This window comes from Notamacropus eugenii, chromosome 3 (assembly GCF_028372415.1).
Source record: "Notamacropus eugenii isolate mMacEug1 chromosome 3, mMacEug1.pri_v2, whole genome shotgun sequence".
Taxonomy (NCBI): domain Eukaryota; kingdom Metazoa; phylum Chordata; class Mammalia; order Diprotodontia; family Macropodidae; genus Notamacropus; species Notamacropus eugenii.
In genome coordinates, this window is record NC_092874.1 from 312,783,934 (window position 1) to 312,798,027 (window position 14,094).

Genomic DNA, 14,094 nt, shown 5'->3' on the forward strand with positions numbered 1-14,094 from the left:
ATGTTCTAATATATTATAGTAGTGCTCTCTTTTGACAAAGAACTGAACATTTCAGGGGTGCCCATCAATTGGGGAACAGCCAAACAAGTTGTGGTATATGATTATGATGTAATAATACTGTGCTATAAGAAATGATAAGCTAGAGATGGCTGCCATTAGTTGCAAATATGTATGTATATATAAATATGAATATGTATGCATATAAAATCATTCTATACAAATTATATACATATTTGTGTCAAATGGTAGCCATCTCTAGGGCAAAGGAGGGAGAGGAAAGAACGAAGAAGAAATTTACACTATATATTAGGAATAACATATATTTATATATTTTAAAGGAATTTATATTTAAAAGGAATGATAAGCTGTACGTAATAGATTTTCAGTTTCACCTGCAATCACCTTTGTTATTGTACTATGTTACAGAAGTGCTTGTTTTATTCCATAAATTAAAAATAAAATAAATTTTTAAAAAATTTCAAGTGAGTCAAGTACCAAGGAACTAAAGTCAGGATTACATAAGACCCGGCTTCTACATAAATGAAAGGAAAACTTGGAACACAATATTCCAAAAAATAAAAGATATCAATTTACAATCAAGAATAATTTACCCTAATATTAATAAATTATCCTAAAAAGCTACATACAGGTACCCTTTCTACAGGGTAAAAATTGGGGTGGATTCTTAATAGAATAGAGGATTTAAAAGCATTTCTGGTGGGAAAAAAGGTGAATAATAACTTTGAAATACAAACACAAGAATGAAAAAAAGTCATAAAATGGAATTTATTTGAGTATTTGGAAGGAGCTATGTAATATTATAGTGCTTAACATTTTGATAGGCAGAAAGTGGGGGAAAAATGTACTGTCAGATCCTTAAATGTCTTCAAAAGGGAGTTAAAGAAGAAAAACAAGACTTGGATTTGGCTTGGTTCTCTTCTGAGAATTTTAAGAAAGGGAAAAAATGGTAAAAAGAATTCACTAATGTAGAAAAGAGGAAGAATAGAGAGGAATTTGCCATTTCTCCTGAGGGGTGCATGAGAAGAAGAGTATACAACATAGATGAAGGACTGTGGGGAATGTGCATCAGATGAACCTCATTCTTATCTGAAGTTGAGAAAGGAGGTTCCAGCATAGACACACACACACACACACACACACACACACACACACACACTCATTCACACAGATAAACATACACACTGATTGAAATAGAGATATAGCATCAAGGAAACAAATGAGGACAGTCACCAGAGATGTCACCAGAGAGGACGCTACTAGATCCCTGGGGTTCAATTGGGGAAAAACAACATTAGGAATTACTGAGAAATCATGTTCATCCTCATTTCCTTTTCCCAAATTTGTCCTGTAGCCCTTGGCTTCTGAACCACCAGAGCTTTAATCTTTTCACAAGTACATGTGATGTATAGGGTCATCTTTACCTCAGTAAAAATAGAAAGTAGTTCTGCCTTTGTTTTTCTGCTGATAGTATACATGGATAGTATGATCTTCCCTCCCTTACCAACTTTTCAGGTAGTCCAGGTCTGTCCATACATCTACTTCTCTCCAAACTTTCTGTGAGTTTCTTCAGTTGATTCTGCAACCTACAGGACAATTTCCCTGCTTGGTTTCCTTGGACTGTGCATGAATAGATAATTCTTACATAGAAGAGGTTACATGTCTACAAAAGTAAGACTCTAGTTGGGTCTTTTCTATTCAATCATGTAATTGCACATCTTTTCCATTTGATACATGATCATGTTTGCACAAGTACTGGTCTCCCTAAAAGCCTGAATACACTAAGGTCCCATACATTGAGTAGAACCTGACCCTCTCTCCTGGAGCCAAGCAGGTCATATCTCCCTTAAAATTCCAGTGATTAGTACCTCAGTTTCATGTAATCTCTCAACAACAATTAGCTTTTACAAAAGAACATTTATTTCAAAAACATAGCCAAAACAAGCATAGAAAAATTTTGTTTTGGGGTGGGAGTGATGGGGAGAGGAGGAACTAAGATGCTTCCAGGACAATTGTGATGACATGTAGAAGATGTGCCTTGGAGAGACAGACTGTGGAACATACATAGACATCCTGTAGCTGGTTCTAGTCACTTAACCCGTTATGTGCAAATGAGGAATCTCTTTGACTGACTGAAGAAGGATTCCAAAAAGTCTCCCAGCTTTAGCTCATATCTCTTTACTCCATCCACTTTCAAGGGATCTTGGTGATTCTCATGGTGTTCAGTGAAGGGAATGGTGTCTCTGACCTTGGGAATTTCAAAAAGTCAGTAAATCAAGCCACTCATGAGTCATGTCCCTCATGTTCTCTACTTCATCTTCTCCTCAGGATCCTCCAAATCTGCCATACAACCCCTAACGCTGACCCTGTTCTTCTTCCTCACCACTCTCCTTTCTTTATCTTGACCCCTTGGTGAACTAGTTCAGTTTTACATTATTCTCTATGCTTGAATCCCTTACCCATTTAACCTATTGCCAATCATGCCTTGTCCAGTGCCCCAACCTTGGAATATTCCCATCATTCATTACTTTGGCTCCTATTTACATTCTGCTGAATAGAGCTGGAGAAAATACAAAGTCAATCTGACTGAGTCCAGTACAAATATAAATTATATAATCTCAACTGAGCCCTCACTGAAGCAAGGCAATCCTTTTATACCTCACAAATTGACTCACCATCCCACTCACAACAGGAGGCTATTCCAAACCATTTTGTGACTCCTCAAGCTTCCTATGGCACTATTTCCCCTTCTCTCTCAGCTGAGAATATTGTCTCATATTTCACTGGAAAAAGTGAGATAATTCACCAAGAGCTCCTCCTCCCCCTCCTCTTTCTCATGTCATATCTTATGGGTGTCTTCTTCCACACTTGTGCCTTACACAAAGTCAGCCCTTTCTGAGGCAAACAGGATCCCATTCCATCCCATCTTCTTCAACAGATTGTTTCCTCTATAGTCTGTATTTCCCACCAATCTTTAATCTCTTTTTGTCTACTAGTGACTGCTTTCTTGTTCCCTACAAACATCCATTTTTCCTTGATCCCTAAAAAAAAAATTCTCAATGCCACCACCCTATATAATTTTTCCTTTTAATGCCTAAACTCTTTGATAAAACTATCCACAACCAATGCCTCCACTTCTCCTACTCTTTTCAGTCATTTTTCAGTCATGTCTGACTCTTCATGACCCCATTTGGGATTTTCTTGGCAAAGATACTGGACTGATTTGCCATTTCCTTCTCTAGCTCATTTTACAGATGAGGAAACTCATTCTCACCTCTTACGACTTCTAAAGTCTTTGAAGCCTGACTTCTGACCTCATGATTCAATTCTAAGCACTCTTTCCAAAAGTTACCAGTGATCTCTTAATCACCAAGTCTAATCGTTTTTATTCAGTTGTCATCCTTCTTGACTTCTCCATAGCTCTTGACATTGTTGATAACTTCTCTTTGATACTCCTATTTCTCTCAGTTTTTATAACATTGCTCCTTCCTATATCTTCTCCTACCAATCTGACCACTCTTTAATCTCCTTTGTTGGATCTTCATCCAAGTCATGTCCACTCACTTTGGGAGTCCTGCAAGAGCCTCTCCTTGTCTCTCTTTGCCTTCTATATTATCTCACTTAGTGGTATCATAGTTCCCATAGATTCAATTATCATCTCTATGCAAATTCGATTTATTCAGTCCTAAACTTTCTCCTGACTTTCAGTCTCACAACTCCAAATCTCTTTTGGACATCTCAAACTGGATAAATATGTCTTCTTCAGTCAATTTTCAGGCATGTCCAACACTTCGTGTTCCTATTGGGTTTTTCTTGGCAAAAATAGTGGAGTAGTTTGCCATTTCTATCTTCAACTCATTTTACAGATGAGGAAACTGAGGCAAACAAGGTTAAGTGACTTGCCCAGAGTCATACAGCTAGTAACTGTCTGAGGCATAGATTGGAACTGAGGAACATCAGTCTTCCTGACTCCAGGTCCAGTACTCTACCCACTGTATCACCACTATCCCAGTATGCCTAGAACTGAGCTAATTATCTTTCCCCTCAAACTGTCCAAACTTCTCTATTACTGTTGAGGGTTCCACCATACTTCCAAACACTCAGGCTTACAACATGGGTGTAACTCTTGACTCCTCACTTATAGTCACCCTACTCTTATATAACCCTTCCCCTCATTCACACAACCTCATGCCTGGACTATTACAATAGCTAGTTGATTGGTCTACCTACCTCAGTTGGCTCCCCATTCCAAACTGATCTTTCTAAAGTTAAGGTCCAACCACGACACTCTCCTAAACAATCTAGTGGCTCCATATTGTAAAAACCTTCAAGATAAAATAAAAATCCTGGTTGGATGTTAAACTCCTTCACAACCTGACCCCTTCCTTCCTTTCTACTCTTCTCACACTCTGCTCCTCATCACATACTCTACAGTCCAGCAACACTGACCTCTTTACTATTCCTTACACATGACATTCCATCTTACAGTTCTGGGGATTTTCACTTACTCTTCCCCATCCCTGAAATGTATTCCCCTCTCACCTCCATTTTCTGTCTTCTGACTTCCTTCACATTTCAGCTCAAATCCTCCCTTCAATAAGAAGCCTTTCCCAGTTCCCTCTAGTGCTGGTTCCTTCCCTGCAAGGTTGCCTCCCATATACTAGATAGATAGATAGATAGATAGATAGATAGATAGATAGATAGATAGATAGATAGACAGACAGACAGACAGACAGACAGACAGACAGATAGATAGATAGATAGATAGATAGATAGATAGATAGATAGATACACATCTGTATGTATATATAGTGTTATATATGTAGGTGTATATGTATATTGCATATATGTGGTGGTTTGCATGTTGTCATATGAGTTCCTCAAGGGCAGAAATCATGCTTTCACCTTTCTTTTCATCCCCACCACCTAGTAGAGTACTTCATACATAGCAAGTACTTCATAAATGCTTATCTGACTCAGTTCAAGCAGTTTATCAGTAATTATAAGAATCATTTTGTTACTTATGCTATGATTCTTTTCTTCTTAGCATTACTTTTTATAAGTAGGAATAAATTACTTTTCCTATAGTCAATTTATCTTGTACAGTGAATACTTCTCTCCTTTGTAGGAAAACTTTAGATTTGTGAGCTGTAATCTAATTTGCTACAATCAGCATCTGCTATTCAGTTGTGTTGGATGCTTGGTGATCCCCCCTATGGCTGTCCATAAGAGTTTTCTTGACAAAGATACTGGAGTGGTTTGCCATTTTCTTCTCCAGTGGATTAAGGCAAACAGAGGAAAAAAAAAATGACAGAAATGGAAATGAAAAGAAAGAAAAAGAAAAAGGAAAATGAATTCTGTGTACTGATAATGACCAAATTTGGCACTGGAAAAGAGATTTTAAAATGCACCTCTTTCCCTGTGAAGATGGGAGATTATAGACATGAAACAATGCACATACTGCAAGATTTGGTAGATGTTTTACTTATTTTTGCTCTTTGTGTTTTTTCATTTCTTAGTTTAACCTTTGTTACAAGTAATGGCTTACTGGATAAGGAGGGGACATTTGAAAATGGAGGTGATGTAAAAAACAAAAGATGAAAAAAATTAGGGTAAAGAAATAATCTAAAATGAATGGTTTAAATTTTGATTTTTATGGCCTGAGTCATTGGGAATTATTTTTTTTAATTCTTAATTTTCCCCCAATTATGTGAATAAACATTTTTAACACTCATTTTTTTTTAAATTTTGAGTTCCAAATTCTCTCCCTCTCTCCTTCTGTCCCAAGAAGGTAAGCAATTTGATATACCTTATACATATTGCAGTTCATTTTAGAAGGTAATTTAAGATACTTCTGTTTTCAGGACTTTCCCTGTTTTCAAAAATAAGCCTAAATTATGTTTGTTTGTTTGAACTATCCATTAAAAAGAAAAGGAAAAATGCTAAAGAAAAAGCAGTGGACTGAAAGTTTGAAAGCCTGGACTCAAGTCCCATTTTACCTGCTGGGTGACCCTGAACTAAGTGTCCTCACCCTCTGTGCACCGCAGGGGGGTAGAGAGCACATGACTTTGGAATCAGACCTTACTAGCTGTGTGACTGGGGGCAAGTCATTTACCTTCTCTGGGCATCAGTCAAATGAGAGGGCTGGACTTGATGACCTGCGAGGTCTTGGCCAGCTGGAATCTTTGATGCTAACACTTCTTATAGAACGTTAAAAGCACTTATCTCGTTTCCATCCTCTCTACTCCCTGGAGAGGTAGGTGCTAATTGTCATTTCCATTTTTACTGATTAAGGAACCCAGGTAGCTCAAGAGCTGCTAAGCTAGGGGATCCCATCCACTACACCATGGATGGAGCCTAAGACCTGAGTTCAAATCCTGCCCGACCCTGACAGCCCCTCTGTAAGATCCAGCTCTTGGGAGTCAGGGTTCTGAGACTCGGCCCCCTGCTGTGAAAAGGGAAGAAGACTTCGCTCTGGGAAGCCCTCTCCTAGAGGAAATAGGCTACATCTGCACACGGCCCAGCTCAGGGTCCTGGGGCTGTGGAGCTACCTAGGCTACAGGGCCCTCCCGCCTCAGCTCCACCCACTCGTAAGGCAGCATTTTGGCCACGTGACAGGCGGCCTCCCCGCCCCCTTCCACCGGCTTCCCCCATTCGCCCTGGAGCTGGGGCGAAGGAGGGACGCCTGGCGGAAGTGACGTAAGCGAAGACCGGAAGTGGGCCCAGTTTTCCCTCTTGGTGTGTCCGGTGGGGTTTTTTTCCCCTGCGATCTCTCGGCTTAGCGGCCGTTTTGCGGCACCGGCAAGATGTCGATTGAAATTGAATCGTCCGAGTAAGTGCCGGGGACTGGGGAAAGGCCGGGCCCGCGAGAAGGGAGAAGATGGCGGGAGGCCGGGGACGAATCCTGCGGCCTGCGCTCCGCGGAGGCCCCCTCCATCCCGCCGAGAGGAGGGCCCTCAGAATGCCCTCTAGGCCAGTGTGTTTATCTCATATATGAGGAAACTGAGGCCAGAAGGCGGCGGACGTGGCGCTTGAGAGCGCACACGGGTCGTCTTAGAGTTGGGACTAAAAAAAGCCCGAGTTCATTCCGGGACCCTCCCCAGCCCCCTGCAGGGATAGCCACCGAGCCACTGCACCGAGGCTTCGTGGGTCCAGCCGGTGGGTAGCCAGACAATCCGGGTGCGTTCGATCTGCCCCCAGGGTTTCCGCGTTTAAGGGTCCAGTTCCCTCCTTTCTATTTCTCGATATAGTGAGGCGCTAACTAATATTAATTAAGCACCTTTGTACCCTAAAGTAGAGGGAGCAAGCCTAAACTTGTACTTTTACAGTGATAGAGAACTGTAATTGTAAAATACCACGACGCTCATCGAAATTGAATTGATGATTTGTGTTCTTAACCAAAAATAAGTCAAAGCAAAGGCATTCCGGCTCTGGAGCTGGTATCATAATTAGGAGTTAGGCTCCTGAGTGTTCTCTTCCTCCTGTGCAAAATGAGGAGGAAGAGTTGCTCTCCGCAGATCTTTCCTCGAGAGAAAATGCTACCTCTACAAGTGTCCCCAGCTCAGGGTCCTGGAACTACAGCGAATTCCCCTAGAGCATGAATCTGTTAAGCTGAGGCTTATGTGTTCGTTCTGTTTTTTATGAGAGGCAACAGGATATAAGAGTAAAAAGTAGTGGACTTTGAATCTGGAAAACCAGAGTCCCACTCCCATTTCAGTTTCTTACTAGCTGTGTTACCCTGAGCAAGGGGTTTAACCTCTCAGAACCTCAGTTTTATCTTATGTAAAATTAAGGGATTGGGTTTTATCATTTCCATGGCCCTTTACAGCTCTAAATCTGTTACCCTACGGTTAAACTCATGGTATATATTTCTTCTTTTTTTAGCGTTATACGTCTCATCATGCAGTACTTGAAGGAAAATAGTTTACATCGAGCCTTAGCCACTTTGCAGGAGGAGACAACAGTGTCCCTGAATACTGTGGACAGCATAGAGAGTTTTGTGGCCGATATTAATAGTGGTCATTGGGATACCGTTTTGCAAGCTATACAGTCCCTGAAATTGCCAGACAAAACACTGATTGACCTCTATGAACAGGTAAAATTTAGTAGCAAAAGATTCAAAGGAGAATTGTTCTTAACTCAAGAATGAAATTGTCTGTGTACAACACATTTAGCTTTGATTAGAATTTTTCTCCCTTCTCTGTTCAGCATGCTGTCCTTCTACCTCTACCACTGTCTCATTCCTCCTAAACTCCTCATTGTGACCTCTGGTCCTTCCGTCCCTCCAAGTTCTCTCTGTTATCACCCATATTCAGGCTTCATTTCTCTCCTGCGCAGTGTTAGCCCTGTGTTAACCAGTTCACTGATTTCCACCTTTCTTAAACCCGTTGTTCTCATCTCAACCCTGGTCACTCCAATCATAAAAGTTTCCTCTTTGCTTACTCCAGAGCTAATGGATGTTGCTACAGAAAATATTGAAAGTGTATAGACTAAATCTACAATAAATACATATTCTTTAGCCTCTGCTGAGCTTTCAAACATTGCACAGCAATCCTTTTCTTTCAGTAGCTATTAATACTTTCTCAAGCTTCCAACTTCTCCCCTAATATCTTTCAAAAAATAACCTCCCATGCTTTACTAAGAAGATTGGGGGAAAAAACAATTGAGATCATCCAAATGAGCACCCTCATTCTTTCCTCCATCCCTCAGAACATTATGTCTTCATTCATCCTCACCTCTTTTTTTCAGGTCTCAAGAGTAAGAAGTGATCCTTCTCTTTGTAAAGGTTAATACCCAAATTTGTGTCCTTGATCTTTGTTATTTCAGCAGTTATTGTGTCTCACATCTTCAGCTTCTCCATATTGCCTAGCTTTTTCTGTCATCTACAAATGTATTCTGTCCCATCTTCCCTAATCTTGCAGTACCTCAGAATCACCATCCAGATATCCACATCTCCCTTCCCTTTCAGTTCTGAAAGTACTGAAAGATAAGGTTGCATTTGCTTCCACCACTTCCTACCCATTTTCTCCCCAACCCCTTATAGTCTGACTTTCAAGTTTCACTTGCCAGTAATGCAAGACTGTTTTATTATTAGGAAAACTATAAGTATAATTGATCATATTAACAAAAAAAAAAACAGGAAAGGCTTTTGACAAAAATACAACACCTATTCCTTTTTAAAACACTAGAAAGCACAGGAAAACTGAGGGGATGCTTATCAATTGGGGAATGACTGAACAAGTTAGGGTATGTGAAAGTGATGGAATATTACTGTGTTGTAAGAAATGATGAAGGAGATGGTTTCAGAAAAACGTGGAAAGACTTCTATGAATTGATGCAAAGTAAAGTGATCAGAAGCAGGAAAGCAATCTGAACAGTAATAGTAATATTATAAAACTAATCAACTGAAAGATTTAATTACTAATCAACACAACATCCCACCATAACTCTGAAGGACTCATAATGGAACATACTATCCACCTCCAGAGAGCTGATGGACTCAGAGTGTAGTTGGAAGAATATTTTCTTCTCTTCCTTTCTTTTTCTTGGAACAAAGCGAATGTGGAAATTGTTTTGCATGTCCATATGTTTTTGTTATGGGTTTTGTTTTTCTTGCCTTCTCAGTGGATGAAGGAGGGGATAGGAGGAAGGATAGAATTTAGAACTGAAGACAAAAGTGAATTTTTTTAAAAAATTTTTGAATTTGAATGACAGAGCCTATCTATTCAACTTGTATCTGAATAGAGATCCTCTGTGCAAGATTCCCAAGATGTGATCATCCAGCTTCCACTTAAACTCCAAGAAGCACAAATCTCTTACCTGCTGAGGGTCCTTTTCTTCTTTCGAGCAGTTCTAATTGTTAGAAAAGGTTTCCCTGTTTGCTACTGTGTACCTTCCATCTCTTGCTACTAGTCTATCCTCTGTAGCCATGCAAAACAAGTCTCTTCCACATGAAAACCTTTCACATATTTGAAGAGAGCTATCGTGCTGGTCCTCACTTTCATCTTCTTTGTCCTAAATAACCCTTGATCTTCATAGGATATGGTCTTGAGGTCCCTCCCCACCCTGGTTGTCCTCTTGAATGCTCTCTAGTTTAAATGTCCTTTCCAGGATGTGACACCCAAAACTGAACACAGTACTCCAAATGTGGTCTGACCGTGGCAGAATACAGTAAGACTGTAACCTCCCTTTTTCTCAGTCCTGTGCTTCAGCGTAGCCTTAAGGCCTCCCCTCTTGTAAAAGTGATTGTTGTGGAATTAGGGGGAAGAGTGATAATACTCACAAGTAAAGTATAAAATGTAATAACAATAAAGATGTGCTGCAGGGCACCCAAAGAAGGGAAGAATCAGTCTTAATGGGCCATTCCTTCTCCATCTTTTTTTCTGGTTTGTCCTCCTGACTTCTAAATATTCCCCCAGTGCTTTGTCTTAAGCTTTTTTCTCTTTCCTTTCTACATATTTTGCCTAAGTGAGATCATCTACTTCCATGGGTTCCTTTATCAAATCTATTCAATTACTGCCAAATCTGTATAGCCCCAATCTCTTACCCGAGTTCCTCAATCCTACATATCCCTCTGCCTAATGGACTTCTTCGCTTGGATGTCCCACCTCAAATTCAGCTTGTTCAAAACCGAATTAAAAATCCCCAAACCCATCTTCTGCTCAACCTCCCTATTTTATTGATGACATCATTATCTTCCCAATCACCTAAGCTGAAGATCTCCTAGACATCTTTGACTATTTCTTCTCCCCCATCCAGTCATTTGTTAAGTCCTGTCATGTCTACCTCCCAAGCATCTCTCACATTCATCCTTTTTTCCCCATTCTCACCATCAACACCCAAGTTCAGACCCATATCACCTCTAGCCTTTACTGCTATAATGGGCCATTACTTCCCTCAGGTACGGCACTTTTCAGTCCAGCACAATGCCTGTCACGTAGTAGACACTTACTAAATGTTGATTGATTGATCATATTGGAAAGATATTCTCCAAATTCAACATGCTTCCTCCAACCTCCTTGCTTTGAAATAGGACATTTATTTAGCATGTACTCCTTCCTCATTCCTGTCTTTCAAAAAGTTCTTAATGTAAGATTTAACTGTCCTCCTCTTTCTCGTTTCCCAACCAAAAGCGTTATCTCCCTTAAAGCACTTTGGTTCTATCATTTGCCCCCATCACTTGCTACTTTGTATTTTTTTAAATTGTGTACCTATTACAGCCTACCAACCCCACCACTAATCTGCACACATGTGCATGTGCATGCACACACTCACACACATATTTTTCTCACCTCCAGTAGAATGTAATCTCCTTGAGAGTAGGGGCTGTTTTGTTTTTGTCCTTGTATCCCCCGCAGGTGCCTAGAATAATCTTGGTCATTGTAAGCCCTTAATAAGCTCCTCAAGGTCAGCTCTCCTTTCACCTTTGTCTTTGTGTTACACTTAATAAATATCTGTTGATTGAATAGCTTCAAGTAAAAATGGAGAAATTGCTTCATCTCTATGAGTACAGTCATTATCAAAAGGAAATCTGTCATGTTGATGGCTGCTCACGGAACAGGGTGGTGGTTGCTGAAGGGTGAGATGGCTGTGTCAATTTCCTAAAATAAGACAGCAATGAAGTTTGCCACATGGATTGAATCTTCCTTTCACTTCAACACTTAGAGGTCCTTGAAGGGTTATTAATTGACCTAGTTTCAATATTGTTGTGTCTCAGGGAAGGTGACCTAAAGAAAGGGAAAGAGGGAGGGAAAGCAAGTCTGCGGAACCAGTCAGAGCACACAACATTTATCAACTGAATTTGCCATCTAATATGGGCATGGTTTGTGGTGCCCCAAAACAATTACAATAATAACATCAAAGATCACTCATCACAAATCACCATAACAGATTATTAATAATGAAGAGTGTGAAATATTGCAAGAATTGCCAAAATGTGACACAAACCCAACGTGAGCCCATCCTTTGGAAAAATTGCATTGATAGACTTGCTTGATGCAGGATTGCTATAAACCTTCAGTTTGTAAAAACTCAGTATCTGCAAAATATAATAAAATTATGTATGCCTGTACCTGTATGCCAAGAGGAAGGAAAATCAATAGGTAAAAAATAATGGTTGGAGATTGTAGAATTTAAGCAGTGTTATAGTCACTTTTGTAGGTCAGCCAAGTAAAAGAAGAATTTTAATTTTCTAATAACTGATGATCTCAGCAATATTTTTAGCTCGGAAATTTAACTGAAATTTTTTAAGTATAAGAAGTTCTTGCAAATGCTAATTCTTCTTTTCTCATGATTGTCTAGGTTGTTCTGGAATTGATAGAACTTCGTGAATTGGGTGCTGCCAGGTCTCTTCTGAGACAGACTGACCCCATGATCATGCTAAAACAAACTCAACCAGAGAGATACATTCATCTTGAGAACCTCTTAGCCAGGTCCTATTTTGATCCTCGTGAGGTATGCTTGTAACGTTGAAAATATTAGCAAATCTTTTACTGTATTTCTGGTTTATTTTTCCTCATTATTTTGAATTTCTTTTTAACATCTGTATTATTAGAAGACAAAGGTGTTAAATTGCAAAGGACCTTAGCGAATCATCTGAATTTTGTAATGGTTCTTAACCTAGTGTCCATAAATTTTTTTAAAAAATATTTTGATTACTGTTTTTCAATATTGGTTTCCTTTGTGACATTATACATTTTGTTTTATTCATTTAAAAACATTCTGAGAAAAGGCCCCCTTTACCTTCACTAGACTGATTAAAATCCATTGATCTAAACTAACTCTTTAACAGATAAGAAAAAGTGAGGCCTCTGTAGATTATATGATTTTCCTAAGGTCACACAAACATAAAGAGACAAAAACCTTTTGAATCCAAGTTCAGTGTTCCTTCCATGATGCTACTAGAAATTTGTGTAGGGGAAGCTAGGTGGTGCAGTGGATAGAGCACCAGTGCAGGAGTCAGGAGGACCTGAGTTCAAATCTCCCCTCAAACACTTGACACTCACTAGCTGTGTGACCTTGGGCAAGTCACTTAACCCCAGTTGCCTCATCCTGGGTCATCTCCAGTCATCCTCAGTCACTGAATTCAGATGGCTGTGGAAGAGAAGTGAGACTGGTGACCTGCACAGCCCTCCCTCACTCAAAACAAAGTCAAGTGCAAGTCATGTCATTATTTCTCCGATGGCATGGTCTTCTTCGGCAACGAAGGATGAATACACACACAAAAAAGAATTTGTGTCACTTAGGTTCTTTTTTTAATCTATTTTTTACATGTTTCCTTTTTCACATCAGGTAACTAGTTGTATATTGGCTAAAGTAAAATTGTTCAGCATGTTTAATTCTAATAGACTTTCCATTTTGACTTTTGAAACACACTTTTTTTTGAGGGACCTTTTGGGTATGTATATAAGTGTATGAAAATGGGGATGCTGATGTACACACTTTACCAAACCACCAGCCTCAGAGTTTTCTATAGTGTCTCAAGTGTGAATTATACTGTCTCCTCTAAGATGCCCCTATCTTTAATTAATATGAACATGATAACCGAAATTCAGCTAATCTAAAACCTAATCTTAGTAATAGTGCCTCACAATTACATAGCACTTTAAAAATTCTTTGCTCACAACAACTCTGATAGTAGGCAATACAAATATATTTGGCATAGAGAGGTGAAAGTTCCAAAGTGAGGGCGCCAAGTCTTATAAGTGGTAGTTCTTTCCTGCCTCTCAGTAGTCTGTCTTCTTCTTTAAAAGTAAGAATGTAATAGTACTAAAATGATGAAGTAAGCAATTGCATAGAAAATAGAATAAAAGTAATCTTAAATTTTTTGAGTTAAATTGGACGTTGTTTAAAAGGAATGAATGAAACAACAACTTCTTGACTATAAGAGTTGTTAGATTGAAAAGTTATCCTGGGAATACATCATTAAACATTTATTAATGCCTACTGTGTTCCAGGCCGTAGGGTTACATAGACAAAAATGAAACAGTTCCTTCTCTCAAGGAGGTTACAATCTATCGGGGGAGATATGATGTTCATGAATACAAATACGTACACAATAAATACAAAGTAAACTTG

The 14,094-nt window shown here is 39.4% G+C and overlaps 1 protein-coding gene across 1 annotated transcript in view; it reads left to right on the forward strand.

The window, feature by feature from the left end:
- The first annotated feature begins 6,670 nt into the window (after nt 1–6,670).
- SMU1 (SMU1 DNA replication regulator and spliceosomal factor) overlaps nt 6,671–14,094 on the forward strand; it is a 29,587-nt gene continuing 22,163 nt past the window's right edge. The window contains exons 1-3 of the mRNA XM_072596686.1: nt 6,671–6,850; nt 7,903–8,113; nt 12,319–12,471. Coding sequence (XP_072452787.1) covers nt 6,825–6,850; nt 7,903–8,113; nt 12,319–12,471 — 390 coding nt within the window. The 5' untranslated portion in view covers nt 6,671–6,824. The remainder of the gene's footprint in view (nt 6,851–7,902; nt 8,114–12,318; nt 12,472–14,094) is intronic.